Genomic DNA, 25,423 nt, shown 5'->3' on the forward strand with positions numbered 1-25,423 from the left:
GTTATTCAGTTTATATATATGGTAATTTACTCATGTGATTTATTTAATATATAAGAAATATAATTATTTTGTAAACTATGGTAATTAAACTCCATATTCTACTGTTTCATTTATTAAAATACCCAATTTTTAGATCCTTTTAAAGTTTAGCACAAAAATATAGCAAATAAAAGTGGAGTCTTCAAGTAAGTATGGTATCTTCATCTTTAAGGACATAATTAAGATTTATAAATACTCATTTCTAAAATTAGTTTTAAAGTAAATTTCTTTTAAATATTAGTTTTAGATTTTTTTTAAGCATGAAATATTTACAAAATTTTTCTTCTGCTTGTTAAACACATGTTTGGGTACTTATCTTCTGCCACAGCCCTGGCAAGAGTGTTGATCTGGTGCGTTTCTGCATAGGTTAGAAGCTGATGGTTACTAATTTGTGCATGAGCGAGAAACAAATGTAATTGTGCTCTGTCAATATATTTTCTCATTGCAAAATACTGATTATGTTTATTATTTTTGAACAAAATTATAAATTTCTAAGTTTTTAATTTATTATAATATATAATATTGTTATTAATTTATTAAAAAAATAACATTCATACTGTAAAATTCATTGCCAACTTGGTGCCTGAATATAAACTCTGCCAAACAGGACTCCAAATGCTAGGTGTTATACCTGTGTGCTTTTTGTTTTGTCATTTTGTTGATCCATGTAGTACCATGAAAAAGGATATTTATAATCCACTGAACTAATTCTCAACACAAAGACTTTTCTTCTTTTTATTATTAACACTGCATCTCTAAATGGTTCCTCTTTCAATTGAACATTATGCCAATGTTCATGACATCTTTCTTTTGGTAAAATACTTTTTTCTTGTGAAAAAATTCAAATTTCTTTTTCAGCTGATGATAGATTGAAAATAGTAAATGTAGTAAATATTTGCAAAACCACTATAATTTAAAAGCAAACATTTTCATTAGCTAAAGAAACATGAACTATGAGCACAAACAAAAGAATCATTATATTTTTTAATCAAAGGTAAAAGAAATGCATATGCACAGATTGGTAACCATTGGAAACCACTATATTCTAAAAGCAAAAATTGTTACTAGCTGAAAAAATGTGAACTATGAGCAGGAACAAAAAATTGTTATATTTTTAAGTTGATGCTAAAAGAAATGCATGTGCACACATCAGGAAACCATGTACATTTGTTTCTGATGAGTGCAGATACATGCCAAATCAACATTCTCGCCCAGGCCCCTGCAGAAGACAAGTACCCATTTTTGAGTGTAATGGAAAAAGAGAAAATATTGTTAAAAACATGTTTTTATAACATTTTCAAAACTGTGATACTTAGTAATTTAATAATTATTAGTTTTGATGTTGTAGAATATATTTTGTGCTTTAAAATTATGCATTATTAAGCATAAATTGTAAGATCCTTCTTTTCTAGTGGAAAGCTCATGAAGGCCTTATTCTAAAAGTTGCTTGGAATCCAAGTAATAATCTTATTATCTCTGGTGGAGAGGATTGCAAATATAAGGTTAGTCCATTTTTTATTTGTTGAAATATAATTGTACTTTAAAAAATTAATTCTAAAATTAAGATATCTATCATTTAGCAAAAAGGAACACTGCAATTGAAATTCCCCCTTCCCCCCCCCCCCCCGTCTTAAATGTTATATGATGCTAGTGTATATTATTGTTCAGGAAACATTGTTTCATTAAACTAACATAAAAAAGAATGGCTTTTACCCATTGCTAAGTAATTTTAAATTATTAAACTTAAGTTATCCTTCTGAACAACATCTTCTATGTGAAGTTTTAATCTATGGTATGTATTCTTGCTTCAGTATCGAAATATTTAAATTCTTTGGGAAAAGCCTGTTTTAACTTCTGGGACTTTATCCTGCCAAAGCAGTAAATTATTAAAGATTAAATAAATTATTCAATTTTGAGACTTGTTACCTTAATTTCCTACATGCTTACAGTAAACATTAGAACTTTGCAATTTTACAGGTGAAATTATTAAAGGAATAGGGTGCTAGAATATAAAAACTACATTTTAATGTTGCTTTAGTTTATAGATAAAATGTTAATACTATGTTCTGTATTATTTTAGGTTTGGGATTCCTATGGGCGAATTCTATATAGTAGTCATACTAATGATTATCCAATAACATCTCTCGCATGGTCACCCAATGGAGAAATGTTTTGCATTGGTTCCTTCAATTCTTTACGTTTATGTGATCAAACAGGGGTAGGAAAACTATATGTATTAATAAAGTGTCTCATTAATCAAAATGATAATGTTGCCAGATTGTTGTTATTTAAATTAATAAAAATGTATGGTATGTATACATGCATATCGTATTCTTTACTTTAACTGAATATCTATCTGCATTCATGTAAACTAAGCTATTCATTAAAAGATACTTAAATTTTCTATGATAAAAAATAGACATTATTTTTATCAATCTAAAAAAATTCTTTTATTACTAAAATTTTTATTTTAAAATTTTTAAAAAATGTTGTTGCAAATTAAATGTAAACTTTATTATTGTTATTCTTTTTTTTTTAAAATGTGATACTTTTTTGTTAACATAGCACTACTAACAATAGAAATAAACATTGGCATAAAATCTAACTAGATGGTAGTTACCTAACAATGTGTAAAGCTTCATTTAAAAAAAAAAAAAAAAATGAAACTCATTGTAACAGTAATGTGTCATCTAATATAATATACAGGGTGATTCTAAATTGTTTTTACAAATTAAGAGGAGTAATAGTATTTATCCAGATGAGCAATAATTATCATAGAACATAGGGTCACATTCCACTCTGAGAGGCAGAAAAGAGGAACTTACAACAGTGTTGGGAAAGTGAACGAACGAGACCCAAAGTTGTGAAATCAGATTTATTGTTTAGTGAAGAGCTTACAAAGTGCTCAAAATGCCGACCATGCAGTTCGTTGCACAGTTGACATCAGACAACATCGAAGGAACAACTGGAACACCTTCTCAAAGATTCCTGGTGTTGTGCTAATTTTATCGCTGCAACAATAATTCTCAACATGAGATCTTCAGCTGAGTCCACAGACATCTCGTACACTAAAGATTTCATGTGCCCCCAGATGAAAAAGTCCAGTGGGTTGAGGTCCAGTGAGCAAAGAGACCAAGCAAGGTCTGCCATGTCCATTCCATTATACAGGATATTATAAAAGTTAAAAAAATTACAGTTAAAAAATTACATTCATTAGTGTGAAAGTTACATTACATTAAAAAATTTACGGAATTGCATACCAGGTAATCACCTAGGATACCTGCCCAGACTTCACAAGAAATTACTGCTGGTGTTTATGAGCGGTAGTGCAGTGGGGATTGCTGTCAGACCAAATGTGTTGAGTGTGCACTTTGAAAATGCCTTCTCTGCTGAATGTTGCATATCACTAAATAATATTAATACAGGAAATTGTGGATCATTATTGCTCATTCCAAGCATCCATTGCACAAAATTTGCCCAGCAGGAATAATCATCTGTGTCCAAAAATTACACTTTTTGCATGTAATAGGAGTGCATACGTTCCTTGTGTAAAATGCACCACACCACTGGCTGCGAAATACCCATTTCATATGCCATCACTCACATACTTGCGGAAGGAGCTGCTTCAAATCTAGTCAAAACTCGCTTTTCCATTTCTGGCATTCGTACATTTTGTGAACGTTCTGAATTGCTTTTTGAGATGGCAAAAGAACCGGTTTCTCGCAGTCTTTTATCAACACTGTAAAAGGTTGGTGACTTGCAGTCTGAGTTGGAAATTGCTGTTCGCATAATCTTCGTGCTTCACATCCATTCCCTTTTGCTTCACTGTATGTGAGATGAATATCTTCCAATTCCTCGTACATATACTATGCCATAGCATTCACGAAAAATTTTGGATGATGTTATCAAGGTAACACTTGAAGTGATGATGTGCCATTTTCAAGGATACTATTTGCTCTAATTGGCTTTCTCCACTACCAACTAAGAGCAAAATGCTGCTTCTTTTCAGTCCATATTTGAAAACGGTTATTTCTTGATAGTTTTAGGAGATAGTCTCCTTGTTCTTCTTTGATGCATTTTTACTTTCCTCTTTACTGCCTCTCAGAGTGGAATGCGACCCTATGTTCTATGATAATTATTACTCCTCTGTATGGGTGCTATCACCCCTCTTAATTTGTAAAAATAATTTAGAGTCATCCTGTATATAAAGTGAGCAATGCTGAAAAATCTGTGTGATTTATGATTAATGTGTATTTCTCTCATATTTTTAAGCAATCAGTTGTCTCTTGAAATAACATCAAAGAACTGCACAAATTTGGCATCACACACAGTTTTCATGATGTGATTTAAACAGACTACCACATTAGGTACTTTGTTGTACATTTGGTGATTGTTGCCCAATTAAGAGAAAAATACTCAGTTTTTACTTCCTTATAGAAAGTATTGTAGTTGCGAAAAATTTTGAGTAACACATTCCAATGGAAATATCCATTTTGACCATTCCTGAGTCCATTTAGATAATTTTTTGCATGACATCTGTATGTACGGACAAAATCAAGAACTCTTTTTTTCCGAAATGGATAGTAAAATGGATTCAAAAAGGAATTTGCGATGTCTGTGTATATCTGAGTGTATTACTCTACTATAAAAAACTATTAGCCATAGAATATTGAAATTTTGTGTATGGGTCTGCTATAACATCTAGTTGTGCACTTCCTTTTGCACTAGGCTATGCCAAACGTATATATATGCATATATAAACTTAAAGCATCTAAATTAATTAGTAAATTGGAATAAAAGCAAGGCAATGCCTCTATAATATAATAATTGCAACTGTGTACAAGAGGTTTAACTTAATATCAAAACTAATCCAATTAAAGAGAGAATTCATAGAAGAACAATCTCAAAAAATAAAAATGTGAAAGGGAAAATATACAAAAATATAAAAATAAAAATTAATCTCTTTTTATTTGAAACTCCAATTCAGAACTCTTCAGGGGAAAATGAATTCAATCTTCATAAAAGTCGATTAATATGTTTCAAAAATATGTTTCATTCTGTTCCATTTGTGATCAAAAACCACAAAAAGATTTCATCAAATTTTTAATTAAAGACTTTCAAATTCATGTAAAACCAAATACCCGAATCTCAGATTTACCAGAATTCTCCCTACACATTTTCAAAACACTTGGGAAAAACATTACCTAGTGCCAAAATGACATTTAAAAACCATAGAACTTTACACAGGGAAAATAACTCAAGTTATTCTGACCCATAGTTTTTAACTTTAAAACTATGGGTCAGAATGACTTGATATTTTACCAGAACAATCTTGAAGCAATGGAATTTCGTTTGGTGAAGGAAAAAATAGTTTCAAAATGTGCTGATAGATGGCATTGTCAGGGTTCACAACATTGCTATTGTGGAGCTATGTACACTGCTCAAAAAAAAAAAAAAAAAAAAAATGGGACAGTGCTATATCTCCCGTTCTACTGGGCCGATTTACAAAATTCAAACTGCATTCTTCATGTCTCGAAAGCGCGACTTAGGATATATATTAGATTTATATATAGCACTATTCTAACATAGGTATTTTGACACAAAATCGGACTTTTTCTGAAATAACATACCAATTTTTTTACATATTTCGATTCTACGACTCAAATTACGCCTAAATATGAAATTTTGTAAAATTTGGAGCGAAATTTACGGAGAAATTCACAAATTTATGTTGGCACTTTTTGTTCAGTTTGCGCCAAGAATAGTTCACTTGGCGAACGTCTTAATATATGGCAACCTTGTTTCCTTTCCCGTGAGAGGAAAAAAAGTCACCATCATTCTTTTTTCCAAATAATATTCTTTATATATTTTTTATTATAACTGTTATTATTTTAAGTAATTTTTTCTTTTTCGAATTTCATTTTAATTGTTTAAGTTGCATTTTTTTTCTTCGAATAACTGTTTTAAAAATTTCTATTTACCTATTCAAACTGCGTCAATAACGGTGCAGCGTTTATTTATTTATTTTTTTTTTCAAATAGTTTTCTTTATATATATTTATTTGTCAGTTATTATTTTAGGAAATTTTTAAATTTTTATACTTTTATTTTAATTGTTTGTGTTGCATTGTCCCTTCAGATAATTGTTTTAAAATTTTCTATTTATTCCTTCGAACTGAGCATTTTAAATATATTTATTAATGTAAATTTTCCAGAATTTGATTTTATTTATTTGAATTGCGTTTCTTTCCGAAGAATATTTTGTAACCCAGACTATGATGCATTTAAAAACTGCATATATTAACAGAGAAATTACAGTAAAGCACAGTTAACACGCCTTTCAATGTTCCGTTCAGAAAAGAAATATATAAATAAGAGAGATGTATAAGGGACATTTTAACATAGGATGACTTGCATACACTACTTTAAACAGTTTAATCATTGTGCCCATTGCTTTACACAGTTTTATCCTACATTTGGTTTCTTAAAATGTTATTCATATTTTAGTCAAATATTTTATTTTTGAAATCGCAAGAATCAAATATCATAAGATTAAAAATATTAAAAAGCATCCAACTTTTCGAAATAATCTTGGTATTTCTGACAATCATTTTAAATAAAGTTATCGCCTTCCATTTCATAAAGGCCCACAAACGGCCGAGCAGTAGAGAATCGTTGAACACTGGTAATTCACTCCGGGGTTCTCCCGGCTGGTTACATGGGCGTTTTCGTGGATTTTCTCATGTGTACCGTGTATGCTAGCTGGTTTCTGTTAGAAAGTTCATCACGAAGTATTTGGTCAGAGCCTTTATCAGTCTTTAGAGGCTAAACATTTTGAAGTTATGAGATGAAAGTGAAGTCTGGTTTCATCAAGAGGTTTTGGTTTATTTAATTATGCCTAAGGGAAGGGATGCCTTCGTGGAGGACTTTCTAAGGGAAACTGGCTCGCATACATGTTACATATGCGGAAAACCACGAAAACGCCCATGCAGACAGCCCGTTCGCGGGATTCGAACCTCGGACCGAACTACCAGTGTTCAGCGATTTACCGCTCAGCCACTGTTTCATCAGGAGGAAAAAAAAACGTCTTTAGGTGACATCCACATACATCACTGGATAAACTCCTGAATCTTCAAATAATTCGACTGAGAAAATCATGGGATTCTCAATTTATGATATGATATGATGTTCTATAACGTAATTTAAATTTATACAACCATATAGTCTACAACCAGTCGCTCTTCACTTTAATCTGTAATGATATCGTTTTTGTCTTTTCTGTTAACACAAGCTCAATAGATGGTATTTGGTGGTGGTGGTGTACACGTCCAAGTGTTTTCTCCTTGAACACATAAATTCTTTGAAGTATCCTGAAGGTATATTCAAAAGCGTCCAACTTTTTGAAACATCTTGGTATGTCTGACAGCCAAATTTCCCTGAAAATTTTTGCTTACTTTTCTCCCTAATTTTCTTCTTTCCTCTTACAGTTATTTTCAGTGCTCACACAAAAAAATTAAGATTTTTCGATTCCTAGACTTCCATAAATTTTGCATTCTTGTCAATTTTTTTTTAAATATCAATTGCATCAACTGCGTTTCAGCTGAAGACAGCTTTTCATTTTCTAGACATTTTAACTATAAACAAAGTAGAGAGCAAAGTCCAAAGCATAAATATTTTAATTAAAAGATTTTTGCTAAATGACAAAGAAATAAAACAGTCCAGCAGGGTTTATTCTGTACCACCGAGTGACCCGATTCTTATATCGGCTGAAACAATCTAAATCATATTAAAGATCATGTCTTTTTATACAATCTATAACGTGAGAGAAAAATTAGCTTCTTAAAACATTCTTTCTAATAGGATTAATATAAAATATTATATTTAAATATATATATTTTTAAAGCTGGGACTTGAACCAAACTGTCAGACTTTTAAAGTTTAATTTACATGGTGGTTATAATTAAAGTTCCAATTTGAAATGGTCATAAAAGAAAAACTACTGGACCAAATGTTATCAAACTTGGGAATTGTGTAAAGGAGGTTATGGGAATTTATTTTCCGCGGGGAAAAAAAAAAAAGAGTTCAAAAACTCACCACCAGTGGAAAAATGGCGCTGTATACAATATTGGTAAATGAAACAAGACACGAAAACATCTGTTTAAAATGTGTTTAATAGTTTCCGAAACGTGTTACAAAGCATGTTCTGTTCAATGTAGCGTCCAGAATTTTCCGAGAGCAAGTTAAATCCTGTTACTGCATTCTTAACAGCAGTTCTTAGCATATCAGGAGGAATGCTACGGACATTTTTCATTTCTGCCAAATTGTTTAGAATATCACCATAAACAGTGCTTTTGCGATAACCCCATAGCCAAAAGTCACAGAGATTGAGGTCTGGTGGGAAGAGGGGAATTGTCGGCCTATAAGACGTTCATTCATGAAATGTTTCCTAAGTAACTGTGCGACACACGTGAGGTGGGGCCCGGCCCTGCATAAAAATCGTAGTATCTAAAATGCCATGTTACTGCAGTTCCATGCAGTTCATGTACAACAAAACATTTTAACATTGACTCTAAGTGAGCTGCAATCACAGTGGTCCAGCTGTCGCCTGCTCTTCAGAGAAAAAGTGTTCAGTTATAAAACTAACTGTCATTCGACACTAAACAGTGTGGAATGACTGCTATGCAATCGAATGCAGTAGGAGAATGCAATTGAACTAGATAGATAACATGAGGGATTTCTTTGGCCCAAATCGATTAAAAGCGTTTTGAATCAGTATCTTCATGTTTTAGTGCCGAATTCAGGATTCAAAAATTACAAATTAGCGATCTGTAAGAAAACGATTTCCAGATTGTACGCACTTGTGCGAGTGATTTGCGATCTCACATTTTCTAATCGCTAATTCGTGGTTTTCACGGACGAATTTCTCACTTACACAGATGGCGCACTCGACTTTTATTGAATTCAACGCTTTTAAATGGTAATTTGCCTACTTCAAAGTTTCTTAAGGGTATGCAACATGTTAAACCCGTGTAACAAAAGGTTAAGTTAGATTCCGACCCATATTTCGTTTAAAAATATTGCATACAGCGCCATTTTCCCCCTGGTGGTGAGGTTTGGAACTTCCTTTTTTTCGCAGAAAGTAAATTCCCATGACCTCCTTTACACGATTACCAAGTTTGATAACATTTGATCCAGTAGTTTTCCTTTTATGACCGTTTCAGTGTGGAACTTTAATTATAACCACTCTGTATATTATTAAATTTTAATTTGAAGCTATGCGTTATATGTATACCAAGCGTAAATTTTTCGCTTTTATGGAAAAATAAAGATAGCAAATATACTTAGGATAATGGACCAAAACTGAAAAAATTTCCCCTCCCTCCGAAAATAAAATATTGAAACTTCGACCTTGAATTTATTGGATTATCGAAATATTTAATTTGACTTATCTTCTAAGTCCTAGTTCCGACAACAATTCTGTCAAAACTTCCGAATTACTTAAGCTAAAGTAAAAGATTTAGTATATATTCACTGTATGTTAATAAAGTAATCAGAGTGGAATAAAAATAGATTATAAAATTTACGTTGATGCAACTTTTTGTCTGACTGCACAACATGTAATGGAAGAGAAAGCTTGTAGAGATCTGTTTTTGACATGCCTCTAAAAGTAGATGTCATACTCCTTTTGTCTCTTCAATGTCAAAAAACTTTTCTTTGAGAGGCAACTTTAGTTTTTGGGAAAGAAAAACAATCACAAGAAGACAAATTTGAAGAACATGCAGGACGATTGAGTACACATACTTATTTTCGGAACACAGGCAGTTCTCCGACTGGTTATTGAATAATGAAAAGATGCATTGTCATGCAATACAAAACATTCGGAATAGGTTTTCTGACTGAAAACGTAAGATTAAAAGTCATCTGCTTAATTCACAGTCATTTACAAGTCAACTACTCGGGCAATTGTAGAATCGTTTTGATCCTGAGCTTCTAAGACAAACCTAATATCACTGGATTTAAACACTTCTTTAATCTTCCGAGAACGTTCCTTCTTTAGCTCATATTCCAAGAATATTAAGTGAATACAATTATCGCAAAAGCAATTGAATATTCATTTGCACTACGGCTTGGTAGTTTACTAACGAATTAACAAAACTTAAATTCTGCTTTTTGTGTCTAACAATACAACAATATTTTAAATATTTAGAAATAAAATATTAAAATGGAGATTTAATTGGAGCCTCACCAGTTGCCTAGCATTTGAAGATTGTTAAATACTAATTGTTTGTTGCGAAGTCTAACCCAGGCTGCATGGTTGGTTTTCGTAGTTTTCTAGGTTTTCTTTACAAAGGTTCTCTATGAAAGCATCTTAATCAAATAGCTCCCATGTTCTTTCTATGTTCAAATAACCAACTAACCTACTTTAAGTGCGATTTCTAAGTAAAGTTACTAGCAAAACTCGAATACTCATTAAAAATCATGTAGCTTGCCAATCGGGAGTAACATGAAAGATGCGGCGCCAATAATTGAATTGCTGCTACGGTACGCTGTTTTTAAACTTAGATGGTCGTTCCTTAATTAAATAGCCCACCAGCGGTAAAGACGCTGAACACTGGTAGTTCGGTTCGAGGTTCGAATCCCGCGAACGGGCTGGCTGCATGGGCGTTTTCGTGGTTTTCCCCATGTGTAACGTGTATACGAGCCAGTTTCCCTTAGAAAGTCCTCCACGAAGGAATCCCTCCCTTTAGGCAGATAACCCTCGTGTGCTTTGCGATAATTAAATAATGCAATTCAATCCAATCCAATCCTTAATTAAATGTAATTGATTTGTAACTTCTGCTAGAGCTGAAGGTTAGAATTGAAGTGTAAATAAATAATATCATGTGCAATATTTGCAATTTATAAGAAGGATTTATTAATAACCGTAATAATTACTTATTATATTACTAATGATTAAGATTCAGTTCTTGACAATTACATTCTAAATTAGAATTTTAAGAATATAATGAAAATACGCTATGCACAAAAATACATTTTAAGATAAAAAAATGAGTTGATTTTTTATGTTTTAAAACTTCTTGAATTCATTTAATAAACATCGTATCGTCGTTGTTAATTGAATCCAGAATGTTGGGTGTCATTTATATAATTATTCTTACTTGTTCACATAATCTGCTGACTTATCCAGCCATTAAGTAGCTGCAGATCATTTCTACACAATCACCAAGCTTCCATTAATTCAGTCTCTAGAGGGTTGTATGTTTATATCATAATTTGACTTTTATAAAAATGATTATTCTAAATCTTATGTTTCTATAAAAATATACTGTGCTTTAAAAATATGTATCAGCCACTCTTTCAGCCACTTCAAAAGCAACAGTTTGTTTTTAGAAATAAATTATGCAGTTACTGTGATAAAATTCAAATAAACATCAAAAAGAATTCTCAGTTTTAGACAATTCGATTTAAACAAAGTAAAGCAGCAGACGATAAAACGCCGAAGGTAAAAATTTTCTCATACAAAAATTTACTCTTTTTTTTTTTTTTTTTTTAAGTTATAGAGAAATTAAAAAAAAAATAGTTAAAAATTTGAATAATATCATCGATAATTTAAACACATAGCTTTAAATATAGAATTAATAAATATTTATTACACATCATTGAGGGGAAAAAATGTCATATAATTAATTCTCCGTAAAATTTTACTTGAAATTTAAGGTTAAAAATAGCTGTGGCAATTCAGTGTAACAAAAATCCATAGACCACATTTGGCGTTATTATCGCTCAAAAAAAGATGCCAAATTTCAAAGCGCGAAAATATGTAAATTCGTGTATATCTTAGAAAATTTTGAATAAAAAAGCCTAAATTTTTGCAGATATGCTTAAAAATACACCTACTTTAAGATGATGGTAAAATTTTTATAGGTTATAATTCAAAAGTTTTTTCAAAAAATTTATAAAAATTATTTTAAAATAGAAATTTTTAAAATAAAACACAAAAAATGGGTAAATTTTATTTGGAATGAACCTAAATTTCGAAATGTGAGAGAAAAAATCAAAAAAGTTTAATAAAAAAAGAGATATTAATAAATATTTGCCAAATTCAATTAACATTGAGGAGCTAAAATTTTGAGAGCTAATATTTTAAAAACTACTCGTATGATTTTTACAAAACTTGGTATTCTGGCATAATTTGAGTCGTAGAATCGAAATATGGAAAAAAATTGGTATGTTATTTCAGAAAAAGTCCAATTTTGTGTCAAAATACTTATGTTAGAATAGTGCTATATATAAATCTAATATATATCCTAAGTCGCGCTTTCGAGACATGAAAAACGCAGGTTGAATTTTGTCAATCGGCCCAGTAGAACGGGAGATATAGCACTGTCCCATTTTTTTTTTTTTTTTTTTTGGAGCAGTGTACATTCCTAAGACTTGACATGCGCACCACAGACATAGCTCTGATAAAAATGCAGAATACTAGCGGAACACGTAATGCTTCATTATGACTAGCAAAGAAGGATAGCGTTCTGCTCAGTAAGCTTTTTGATCAGACCAGTGTCTCGGCGTTAACAGCTACCAGGAAGTTCTGGATATTAAAAGGCATAATATGTAAGTGTTCATGGAGCATTCAGCTCCATGACCACTTACAACCTGCGGAAAATTATAGGTAAATTCGAAGAGACTGGTTTGTTTGACGTGAAACAAGGTAGAGGACAAAAGCTAGTTTCGGCGGCTGCAGTGGAAGATGTGGCCACAACGTTACAAGAATAGATGAGTAGTGATGCAGGAATCAGCAGTGCATGGGATGGACAAATATTGGATATGTCTATCATCTTGGTGCATAGTGTCCTACGGAACATCTTGCCCTGTTGTTGGTGCAAAATACTCATGTGCAGCAATTGCTCCTTGCTGACCTAGAAACACGTGAATCACTTGCACAATGATTTCTTACCCAGATGGAAGTGGGAAATGGATGGCCAGGGAACATTCTGTGGTCTGGGAAAGCCCATTTCCATTTGCAAAGTTCTGTAAATATGCAAAATTGTGGGCTATCAGTGATTTAGAATCCGTTCCAGATACAGCCATTACCTCTTCGGTCTAGAAAGGTCACTGTGTGGTGAAGAATAATGGTCCGCATTCAATTTGTCATTGGTCAGTTCTTCTTCAAGTTCACACCTGTGGGTCCCATTAACTGCACCATTACTGTTAAGCAGTATGAAGCACTTTTGCTTAACTATGTCCTTCCGGCAATTCAGCAGCTTAAGTGTGTGGATTGCATAATAGTCGTGCAAGATGGCAGTCCTCCAGACATTGCTACTTGTGTGAAGCAGCTGTTGATCACTCATAAAATCATATACCACCATTTCCCAACAGAATGGCGACCACTTTACCCCGACTAAACCCGTATGAATTTTGGCTTTGGGGATACCTGAGAAATGTTGTTTACAGTGGGGGAGTTGGGAATCTGGCCGACTTGAAGGCAGGGATCACACACCACATTCATAGCGTCAGCACAGATACCCTCCAAACTGTTGTGGAACATGCCGTTTTGCTCTTTCAACTAGTAGCGGAACAAGGCGGAGGCTATATTGAACAACTTTGCGTAATCATCCATAAGGTATTTGTTTCATAAAGCTGCTCTTTTTCTTTTGTCACTATCATTGTTTTCACTGTAAACACGTCTTTTCGCTGTCATAAACCCTTGGAGTCATATCTTTTCTTTTGGCTAACAATATTCCCATGTTTAACGAATCCAATTAGGACTTACCCCTGATAGCGTCATCTAGCAGCACATTTTGGAACTTTTTTTTTTGCCTTCACCAAACAAAATTCCATTGCCTCATGATGGTTCTGGTAAAGTATCAAGTCATTCTGACTGGTAGTTTTAAAATTAGAGCATTTTGGAATCGTGACTTTATTTGTAATCACCCTGTACTTACAAATATGTGTTTTTACATTCTATTTAAAATAAATATTTGAGATAATTTCTTGCATATTTTATGTGAGGATGATGCATTTTTATGTTAATTTGTTTAGTGGTCTCACAGTTTAGACAAACCAGAAACACAAAGCATTTTTTGCTTAGAATGGTCATCTGATGGTACACAAGTTGCTGGAAGTTGTGGTAATGGTCATGTTATTTTTGCACATGTTGTTGAAAGGTATTTACTATTCTTTTTTGAATTACATGTAACTGCCAAACTTGCATATTTAATTATTCATTTTGTGCCAACTTTACTTCTATAATTTTTTATTTTCTTATTATGGGCGATCATTATGTTGACACTACATTCATTCTTTTAATTGCAAGTTATACATAAACATAAAATTTAATAAATAATAAAATTTTAATTTAAAGTCAAGACTGATTGTTGTGACAGTTCCACTGCAATCACTGGTACATGATATCTTCAACTGATAGAGTATATTAAATCAGCAACTGCTTGTTATAACACCTTTTTTCTTTAAAACATGAGGGGTCTTTTTAACAAATGACAGCTGTATACAAAGTTCACTTCTGTTTTTTTTTTTTTTTTTTTTTTCGGGGGGCGAGAGGGAAAGGCTATGAAATAATTTTTATTTGTTAGCTTCTTTTGCTTCAACTAAGCTTTATCCAGTCAGAAACGTTCTTTTCCTTATGTTAATTAATTTATATAAAATCTGTTTTTCTTCCCTCCCCTTCCTCCTTCATTTTTCCTTTTCTGACAAGAAAAATACTCAATTAAAAATTTTAATTATGGTTCCTTTTTGTATTAAGTGCAAATAATAAACTTTTTTTAGGAGAGTAAAAATCTTTTACAAAGAAATGTTGTTTTAAAAACTTGGAAAGGGTGCAAATTGGTATATTTTAATTGTCATTGCTGTATTTAGTCAAAAATAAGACTTCATTGAAAATCCCTTTAATTTGAAACCCAGCATAAATTTTAGATTAAATTTTGAGGGTGCAAATTGGTATATTTTAATTGTTATTGCTGTATTTACTCAAAAATAAGACTTTATTGAAAATCCCTTTAATTTGAAACCAGCATAAATTTTAGATTAAATTTTAAGAAATAAAAGTGTAGGTGAATATTTATTTTGTCTTGCAATAATTCTGAGAAAGTTAACCAGTTTCCATCCTCCATACTTTGGAATTTCTGTGAAATGACAATACTCTTAGATATGCCACAAAGACATTGTTATGTGATACATTGTTACTTATTTGTTTTCAGACTTGCTAGTGACCACAGATGTGGCCTAAATTGAAACCAGTGAACTAGACATGGTTAATATAATTAGCAGTATTTATACAACTTGTATATAAATATGGTAACTACCCATGTTTTATTTGGTGTGTAAACTGCATAATTTTTCTATATAGTACAATGATTAAACTCTCTTCTCTCATTCTAAAATTTCATTTATCAAAATGCCCATACAAACACCTACCAAATTTTGTAGCAAATCAAAGGTCTTATTTTTAAGTAATTATGGTAATTCTTTTGTCATTCTTTGTTGTCTAATTTTATAATAATGCCTGTCAGGATAATTTTAAAAAATGTTATTAAAATCTGGTGAATTTCCAGTAATTAATCAATTTTTTCTTAGGCGTTTAGAATGGAAGCATTTTGAAGCTACAGTGCGGGGAAGAAAAACAATTGCTGTACAAAATGTTAGCAATGATTTAATGGAAAATCTGGACTTTCGAGATAATATCATCAAAGTTTCTTTTGAATATAACCACTTAATTGTTGTAACGTCTACACAGTGTTATATTTATAGGTAAGTTAGTATTTTTTCTGACATAAAGTAGTTTTTACCCCCTTGATATTAAGAAGTATTTTTACAGAACATAGAGTTACATATAAGGAATTTTCTGTGTATTAAAATAATTTTTGTACAAAACTCAGTTTCCTGTTTATAACATTATTAGAGCCTCTAGAAATGAAATAACATCCTTCAGTCACCATTACACTTATATTACCCACTATATTAAATGTTACAAATATCTTTTTATTATTTCTATTATCGTATTATTATTTTTATTATTGTATTATTATTTATTGTATTATTATTAACACATAGTTCTTACACACAGCCAATAACCTATGAAAATAGTACAACTATCAATCAATTGAGAGGAAGAGATGTACTGCATAGTGAAAAAGAGGATGTTTACTCCTCCTCTGAAGGCATGACCTCAGACTTTAACAAAATCTGATGTGGATACCACATGGGTTCCTTCTACAGCCTATTACATTATACACATTTTTGGCTGCATTTCATTTAAAATTATTTCCTCAAATTTCATTAGAGATACATTTATCATTCAATTAATTTAACCCTGACTTCGTGGCAAGGCAAAAATACATAAAAACTCAAATCTTCATTAAAAATTGTAAAATACAGAAAAGTATGAAACACCAAATAGTCAACCAGTTTAAAAAATTTTTTATAATTAAAATTAGAGTTTCTATGCAAAAACAAGCAATTTGGCCAGTGCACAAGAAGGCAGATATTTGATAGCACAAAACTGAAAGTTTAGTTATGGTCTCACTCTGCAAAAAGACACTGAAGGTGCAGAAACAGACTTAATTCACTATTCTACCTAAGAGTTTCAAATGTAAACAAATGGCGGCTATGTTAGTCTTAATAGCACTTAAACAACTTTTAAATTGTTCATAATTCTACATCTATTGCATGCAGATTAATTAAAGGCATAAAAACCTTAACCAGAACATAAGCACAACTTAATTCCATCACTTTTCAAGCAAAAAAATATAAAATTTACCAACATATAAGAATAAAAATATTGAGCTCAGCGAGCCGGGATATATATGTATATTTATTTATTTATATACTTTTAGGGTGACCAATTGGAACCAAAAAGAGAGATGCACATCTACATGTTATAACAGTGCCATGTACAAAATTCAACGTTCTAAGGCTACTTGTTTTTGAGTTATGCGAGATACATATATACATACGTATGTATGCACAGATGCTACAAAAAAATCTCTTCTGAATCCATTTTACAATCCATTTTGGGGAAAAGAGTTCTTTATTGTGTCAGTACGTAGAGATGTCACACAAAAACATCGCTTAAATGGTGTGCCCAAATTGAATATTTTCATTGAAATATGATACCCAAAATTTTTCGTAATTACAATACTTGCTTTTCTTAGTACAAGGAAATAAAACCTACTACAGTGTGAAGGAGCAAAAGTTAAAGCGTGAAGTGGCATTTAATAATTTTTGATTTATTGATCTCTGAGGAAGATAAAAACTGTGAGTAGACTATGTTTAAATGTATTTGCATATTTATTTATTTATTTATTTATTTTTTTAAAGTTAATAATTTTCGATTTACTGATGACTGAGGAAGATCATTCTGCCAAGAAGAGACATTTTACCATGCATTCAAATATACAAATATTGTCATGAAATACACATAAATTAAAGCATTTGGAGGTGTAGCATAAAAGCTGCAAACAAAAGAAAGGCATTCATCTCAACAACTGGTTTAGTGGCTGCAGAATATCATATGTAATAAATAATTCTACAGTTTATTTACTTCAGGGCAGAGGAATTGATGTCAATTCAGTGGTGGAAGAAACAACTCAAACTTTTGAAAGTATGTTTCCCAACTGGGGCAGTTTCACAAAAGATATATGTTCTCTCCATTTAATTTGAAAACTAAATAAGCAAATAGGGTGGCCTAGGAAAATTTTAAGAAATACACAAAAGTATGTATCTAGTTAAAAAACAATACCAGCAAGAATCTTCCATAATAGTGTATATTTAGTGGGTTATGCCAAGAAATTGTTGAGTGCTTTCTTGTTCAAGTTCTGAATAGAGAGGCAACTATACTCATGAGAAAAATCATGGATCATGTACAAGAGGGATTGATGATTTATTCAGACTGTTGACAAGCATCAAAATAGCATTGCAAAAGGCCGAGAACACTCCACTGGCAATCCTGAATTCCATTTTGTGGATATGGAAACAGCTGCCCATTTACAAAATGTTAAAAGGCAAGGGCTACATTAAATAGCAAAATAAAAAGCAACATTACCATTTTGAGTCATATCTTGCAGAAGTACTTAGTAATGAAGTAAATGGCATAGTAAGAGAATGCTTTTGATGCCATATTAAAAGCAGCTGTGGTAGTGTAACAGCCAAGAATTGTATGTGAAAACTAAAGATGAACTTGGCAATAATCTTGTTATTGTTATGATGGGGGCTGTGGAAATGGAAAAGTACCTTATTACTTTTTTTATTAATTCTGTATTTTATGGTTCTCATTTTCATGCATGTATTCAATGCTGTACTTCAAATTTCATTTCCCAATTCTTTAACAAATATTCATGTTTAGTCATTTTTTGTCACTTTTAATTCATTCATTAGTCAGTATGAATTATTTATTTATAAAATCTGAAGTATAAATTTACTAATTATTAATTAAAATATATTTTTAGTACCAAAAACTGGAACACACCACTTATTTTTGATTTGAAAGAAGGAAATGTTTCTCTTGTTGTTCAAGCTGAAAAGTAAGATTTTTTTTAAAGATAGCTACTTTAAAACTGTGATAACCATTGATAAAGTATTGTAGTTATGTAATGAAATAAGAAATTTTAATTAATAATAACAATGGAAGAAATATATATAAAGTCCAGATTCATTGGGACTTCCTGATGCGATTCCAGATTTGGGATTTTTCCAGATATTAAATCATCAGTTTAAATCTAGTAAGATGGCATGTATAAATTATGAAATTAAAAATAGAAAATAGTGATTTATGAAATAATAAAGTATTTACGACCTTAGAGAATCAACATTTACAAAAAAAGCTCAGTATTTATTTGATTGCTTTATTAAACATTTATGTTCTCTACTACAATGATATTTGCTGGATTTGGAATAGTACTACAGATTCTCTCATCTGTTAGTTGATGGATGATTGAGACATTGTCATCATGATGAAAAACTTCTGTTATATCATCTTCATTTATTACTATTTATCCACATTTCTTCACAAATTCCATTAATTGAAAAATTTTGCATTTTGTTTACAATATCTGAAAATCTTCAAATTTGTGGTTATTATCACAAAGTTTAGCAAGCATCTGCTATACACAATTGGCCAGTATCATGAGAATGACTGCTAAAGACATATTGTTTTGCTAAATTCTGTCTTGTTTCTATTGCACACTGATGGAGTTAAGCCTGAATCATATTAGTTTACTTATTTATCTGGTTGTAATGAAAGTTTTCAACCAAAAAACGTTCTTAATAAAATTTGGGGGTAAAAAAACATGAAAGTGATACCTTTAGTGTGGGTAGTAATCACCACCCAAATCTATGATATTTTTGCCAACATTTTGGTAGTTTTTCAAAGCCTTCGGCCCACAAACTTGGTGGCAGCGAGTCCAAAAAGTCAAAAACAAGTCAAACTCACTTCGACCATCCTGTGCAGAATGGAAGATAGCACCAGCAAGATGTAGCTGCAGATGTGAAAAAGGCAGAAGACTGAAGGGATGATGTCAGGGCTATATGGTGGGTGTGGCAAAAGATTCGATTTGAGTTCATACAGAGTCCAGCTAGTGAATGTAGACAAATGTGTCATGCATTATCTTGATGGAATGTTACCTTTTTGTACCGGAACTTAGTTCAACATTTTCCTTTGGTAGCAGCATCTCACTGTACCCTTACTGTCGAGGGTTTTACCTTTTTCCAGATACTCTTTGTGGTAACACTATGGCAATTCCACCAGATACAAAGATCTTTTTATTAGTTAAATTGTGTTTTGTGACACTGCCAACAGGCTCACTGGGTGCAGCCCAACCCCTTTTTTGGCCTATGTTGTTGAAGTAAATCTTTTTATTTATCACAAATGATGATCTGCTCCAAAATTTTGTCCTCATGTTGATGTCTAAGCAGATTAGTGCAGACCTGAACATGTCTATCCTTACCTGCTTGAGTCAGCTCGTGAGGCACCGAGTGATTGAACTTGTTCACCAAGTTTATACGATGCATAGCGCAACTAATCGAGAAGGCACTAATGTTTAACAGCTTAGCAAGCTGTCAAGTGGTTGCATGCTGATTTTCTTCCAGAAGTTCTCGCAGGCAGGTGTCATCAACATTAGTAGGCCGTCCAGAGCGCTCTGCTTCTTGAATGTCATAGTCCTTGTTTTTGAACTTTTGGTACCAAATCTTCACAGTGTCATATGATACAACATTAGTGCCTAAAGCTGTATGCATTAGTGACATTGTGTAGCTGACTTTTTACAATAGAACTGGAAGTAAGTGATGGCTCTAATCTGGTAGTGTGATACTTCTATTTCAGACTCCTTGTATTTAGATAATGATATTTGTTTACACATTTCACAATATAGTGTTCTAAAGCAAGTCTGATTCTTTCAAATGCCAAAAATCGTTCGACAAAATATGATTAAACACGCAAACTGTTTGCACAGACGATATTTGCAATGGCAGAAAAATTTCGTTAAAACTTGATGTTGTTCTGATGATTGTTTCCCACATAAGCTTTAAGCTCATCTGAGTCTCAAATAAATAAATTCTCACATATACTTAAGTTTTATCCAGGGCCTGTGCTTGAAATAGCCAAGTGCATTCTCTGCAGGTTTGAAATTCTGCTGCCAATTGCCTCTCTAAATTCTAAAAATTTTGTATCATTGTGCCTTTCCTAAACTCTAAGATTCTGCATCCTTGTGCTTTCCTAAACTCTAAGATTTTTTCGTCCCTTAATTTTGTTACTCAATGCTTCTCTAAATTTTAAAAGTTTTGCTTCTCTTTAATTCTGCTGCCCAGTGCAGCCATGGCACCGTTCTTGGGTGAAACTGAATAACAAATCAGTTATTCTCAATTCACATAGCAATAAATGTAATATTTCCTCCTATGAGTAAGTATCATTTACAAAATCTATTTTTGAATATGGAAAGAAATTTCTCCTCATATACACACTCAACACCTCACAGCAATAAAAACCAAAATTTGTAATTGTCATGTGGTGATGAAAACAAAAAGTAATAAATAATCATTTGCAGATTGGCATCAGTAAAGTGAAATGAATGGTGTGAAATGAATATGGTAAAGTGAAATGAATCTCCTTATGCTTTGGTATAACAAAGTAATAGATGCACCAGCATAATGCATAAAAAAAATTAAATAATAAAGTTGCTGTTGATCCATAGGCCCAGATTTTAAACCATGCCGGATATTAAATGGCCAGATTTCAGACTTTGTACTTCAAAGTGTCTGTGCTAAATTGAATAATTTAAATATTGTGAAATTTGTTTTCATTTAAATTCCCATTTAATCAATTTCAGTAAAAATCGAAAAGATTTTGTAATGTATCCAAGATTTTGTTGTTATAAATGTGCAAAAAACACAGTACTTCCAGATTATACTAAAATACAAATTTAGGTAATATAATTCTCCCCAGTCCTTTCAGTTTTTTCTTTTTGTACATGTAAAAGTTTATTTAAAAAAATAGATAAATATTGCATAGTATGTACATAATATGACATTTTAAAATAAGGGCATTACCCAGTTTATCATAATTTGTGTAATCATTGATGAAATGAAATTTCATTATAGGTTTCAGCTTTAATTATTCAAATAATTTTAGTTCTGTTCCTTTGAATTAAAATTTCTGTACAAATTATGTGTTTTCCATTTATTAGTATAGTGATTACATTTTGTAATTATTATTATTGTTGTATTTTACATTTGCTCAAATATTCTGGTGTTTTTTTAAGTGTATAAAATGTACTATACATATTTGATTAATGTTATACCTTTTACATTTCTTCTGATTTTATATACTGCATTATAATTAATGTTATATATTTAAGTTAACAACTTTTTCTTTATTTAGGCATTTTTTGTTTGTTGATGGTCAAGGTTTGTACATATATAATTATGAGGGTCGCCCTGTAAGCACACCTAAGTGGCCTGGAATGCGTACAGATTATCTCAATGAATCAACAGTAACACTGAGTAATGACTCTGTAGCTATAAGAAATAAAGGAGATGAAAAAGGTATAATTTTTATTGGCTAATTTAAAAAGGTATAACTTTTAATTTGATAGTTTAAACTAGTTTTTTTTTTTTTTTTTTTTTTTTTTATTATTATTATGAAACATGGTTTACCTTCTTTAGCAATTTTATAACAGTAATTTTCACCAATTTCATAATATGGTGAATAACTATAATTTTTGTTTTCATGTGAATTATTTCATTCTTTTCTTTGAAAGTTGTTCACATTTTTGATGTTGTGACTGGGAAGTACATTCCTGATGGAAAACCATTTGCTCACAAAGTAAGAATTGTTAACTTTTTAAACAATTTTTCAAAAATAAAGTGTAAATTCTTTAAAATCCTAGGCACTAGAATTGTTAGGTTATGCTGCTTTATAGTATTTTAATCACTTTTTAATTTAAATTTTAAATTTCTTCTTCCATTCTGTCTTTTTCATGTTCTTCTTACTTTTCATCTCCTTCTTTTTCTCCCTTTTGTTCATTATTTATTCATTACTATTATTTTTATTTTAATACTTTACTATTACAGTCAAATACCGAAAATCCGCTAACCTGAAATCCGCCAACTGCTGAAATCTGCGTTGCCTCTCAGAATATAAACATTCATTTTGTGGGTTCTGGAAACCGCAATATTGAGTACTAAATATCGAAGAAAAAAATACTTACCAAATAATGACGTCATAATTACTGAATAATAATGAGTCAAAACGGAAATACCAAGTTATTGACATAAAAAAGTTAAAAAAATAAGATAAATAAGTCTTTTTTTTCCCCTCTAATATGCATCGAGGTAAAAAAGCAGACGATTAACTCAACTCTTTGTTCAAGTTCACGATTCATGTTGTATTTTCTTTGTTATTTCATTTCACGAAATTGTTTAGTGCTGCCTTTTTTTTTTAAATCTGGATATATGCGGATAAGTTAAGAATATTTTAAATTTCAGCCCTTTTTAATACAATGACAGATAAGAAGTGCACTCGTGATTTTACTGCTTGCAAAGTTGAAAAACGTAAACACGTTGCATTGACGGTAACGCAAAAAGTGCAAATTCTGCAAAAGATGGAAGCAGGTGCTACTCCTCGATTTATAGCAGAATGGTATGGAATTGCCACACGATTGTGTATGATATACGGTAAAATAAAGAAAAGCTGTTGAAATTTTACAGCAACAGTGATTCTAACACCGGAATCTGAAACCGGAAGTCTTTGCATAAGGCGAAATCGGCAAACCTCGATGCTGTGTACATATAATACAATGAATAATACAGTCAAAAGTCTTTAATCCGGATTCGTCGGGACTTCGGCGATTCCGGATTATAGATCATCAATTTAAATCTGGTAAGACGGCATGCAAATATTATAAAGTTAAAAATATGAAACCGTAATGTATGAAATAAAGAGCAATTATGATCTAAAGGGTATCAAAATTTGCAAAAAAAAAAAAAAGCTTAATATTTATTTGTTTACTTTATTAAACATTTCTTTCAATGCGCGCATGCGTAAAGCATACATTACGCATAGTCGAAATTAGAAAATTGCAACCAGAAAACTATTTGATGTGTATTCATGATATTTATAATGATTAGGAATTTGATTTAAATCATATCAAAGACGAAATACATCGAGATGAAATACTACATTTAGTAAGGAATTATAAGCTGAATAAAATAAAAACATCTGCCCTGAAGATAAGGATAGTGCTGACAGATCAACTTCCAGTTCATTGCGCGCTGCGACGTTTCCCCCAACCCCCGCAGAGCAGCGTGAAATTGATAAACAGATTTCAGAATGGTTAGAAAAAGAAAGGATATGCCTTTATCCATTTTTTGCAGCAATTCCACTTTTTGTTTGATGGACATCGAAACATGCTTTAGCTTTGTACATCCTTTGGCAGCTCCAGAATCGGAAATTCTTTTTGACGTAATTGAAAGTTCAAGCTTACTTTTATAAATTGCTCTAACAGTCTGCAAAAAATTATAAGCCGGATCCAATTCAAAGATTAAGGAACAATGCAATTTGCAACATTAACTGAAATAGATAATTAGATAATTTTAGCTTAGTTTATACTGTCTGTTATACATTAAACGCGCATGCGTAAAGGCATATGCACAGAAAGTTTGTAGCTTTGAGGTCCGGATAATAGATCATTCCAGATTATGGACGTCCGGATTAACGACTTTTGACTGTATAATCAATTTATATATGTAATAATAATTTAATGCATATAATAAATTATTGCAATAATGTATATAATAATTTAATTAAATGTATCTAATACGCCTTATTCATTTTGTACTTTTAGTCCGAATATTATGCTTTGTCTTTTCTGTCCTGAAATCCGTAAAATCCTAAAATCTGCACAACCTCTGGTCCCAAGCTTTACGGATTTCTGGAATTCTACTGTATTACTAAATATTATACAAATTACTGAACTGTACAAACCTAGATATTAAACAGTATTTATTAAAACAGTTATTCCACTGAACAACCTACTTTTGGTTTCCATTTCACAGAAACATATGTATGCTGTGCAGAGAATAATTTCTTCTGTCTCAAGATTATTGTGGGATTTGAGTGGCTTCCACTAGTACAGGTTTTTCTTCAGTGGGATAAAAGTGAGGATTATAAAAAGTTTCCAGATAAAATTGCATCAGAAATTTATTGCATACTTAGTGGTACAGAGAAAAGTACTGTTATGCAATAGAACAGTTTCTTTACTCAATATCTTTGGTTTGTCTTTTATATCACAAACTGTAAACATTTTGGTCTTTTGCAGATTCTTACAGATTGCTCACCTTCAGAACAGTTGTTTATTGTGGCTCTCAACTCCTGTTTTTGTAAAGTCACTAATTTGAAATATAATTTTTATATAACTTTGAGTGCTCCAATATGAATCCAAAGTACAAAAATTATTTGGAAAAAGCCATATTTGGCTTTTTTCAGACTGCAGTAGTACTACCCTCCTTCCAAATCTGTGAACAATATTCTTTACATTTGACAGTGAAGTTTTATAATATACCACATTTCCATATCATTAAATGTATGACAACTGTGCAATTCAGTAATTTTAAATGGTCTTCATATGTAAAATGGCATATTTTCTTCAGACACAGGACATCTGCAAAGCTTTAGGACTGAATTCACAAGAAAGAAAATGTTTGAGTAAAATAGTTTTATTGCTATTTAACTTTCTATATGCATTCTTTGTAACACTACTTACATCTTGACTTATTCAAATAACTTTAGGATACTTCTGTAAAAACTAATTCATGGAATGTTTTCTTCAGTGGGTTTGTAACAGTTTTTTTGTTGTACTTTTGTGAAATTCTCTCAAAAT

The 25,423-nt window shown here is 31.5% G+C and overlaps 1 protein-coding gene across 7 annotated transcripts in view; it reads left to right on the forward strand.

Annotated features, from left to right (window-relative positions):
- Oseg5 (intraflagellar transport protein Oseg5) overlaps window positions 1–25,423 on the forward strand; it is a 111,128-nt gene that overhangs the window by 15,521 nt on the left and 70,184 nt on the right. For all 7 annotated transcript variants that reach the window (XM_085819347.1, XM_085819351.1, XM_085819353.1 and 4 more), the window contains 7 exons: window positions 1,452–1,541; window positions 2,120–2,257; window positions 14,079–14,203; window positions 15,630–15,803; window positions 18,500–18,574; window positions 21,925–22,088; window positions 22,304–22,368. In XM_085819347.1, coding sequence (XP_085675473.1) covers window positions 1,452–1,541; window positions 2,120–2,257; window positions 14,079–14,203; window positions 15,630–15,803; window positions 18,500–18,574; window positions 21,925–22,088; window positions 22,304–22,368 — 831 coding nt within the window. The remainder of the gene's footprint in view (window positions 1–1,451; window positions 1,542–2,119; window positions 2,258–14,078; window positions 14,204–15,629; window positions 15,804–18,499; window positions 18,575–21,924; window positions 22,089–22,303; window positions 22,369–25,423) is intronic.

Source organism: Stegodyphus dumicola, chromosome 6 (genome assembly GCF_044657685.1).
Source record: "Stegodyphus dumicola isolate Sdum_Otavi_A_Nest chromosome 6, ASM4465768v1".
In the NCBI taxonomy this organism is placed as follows: Eukaryota; Metazoa; Arthropoda; class Arachnida; order Araneae; family Eresidae; genus Stegodyphus; species Stegodyphus dumicola.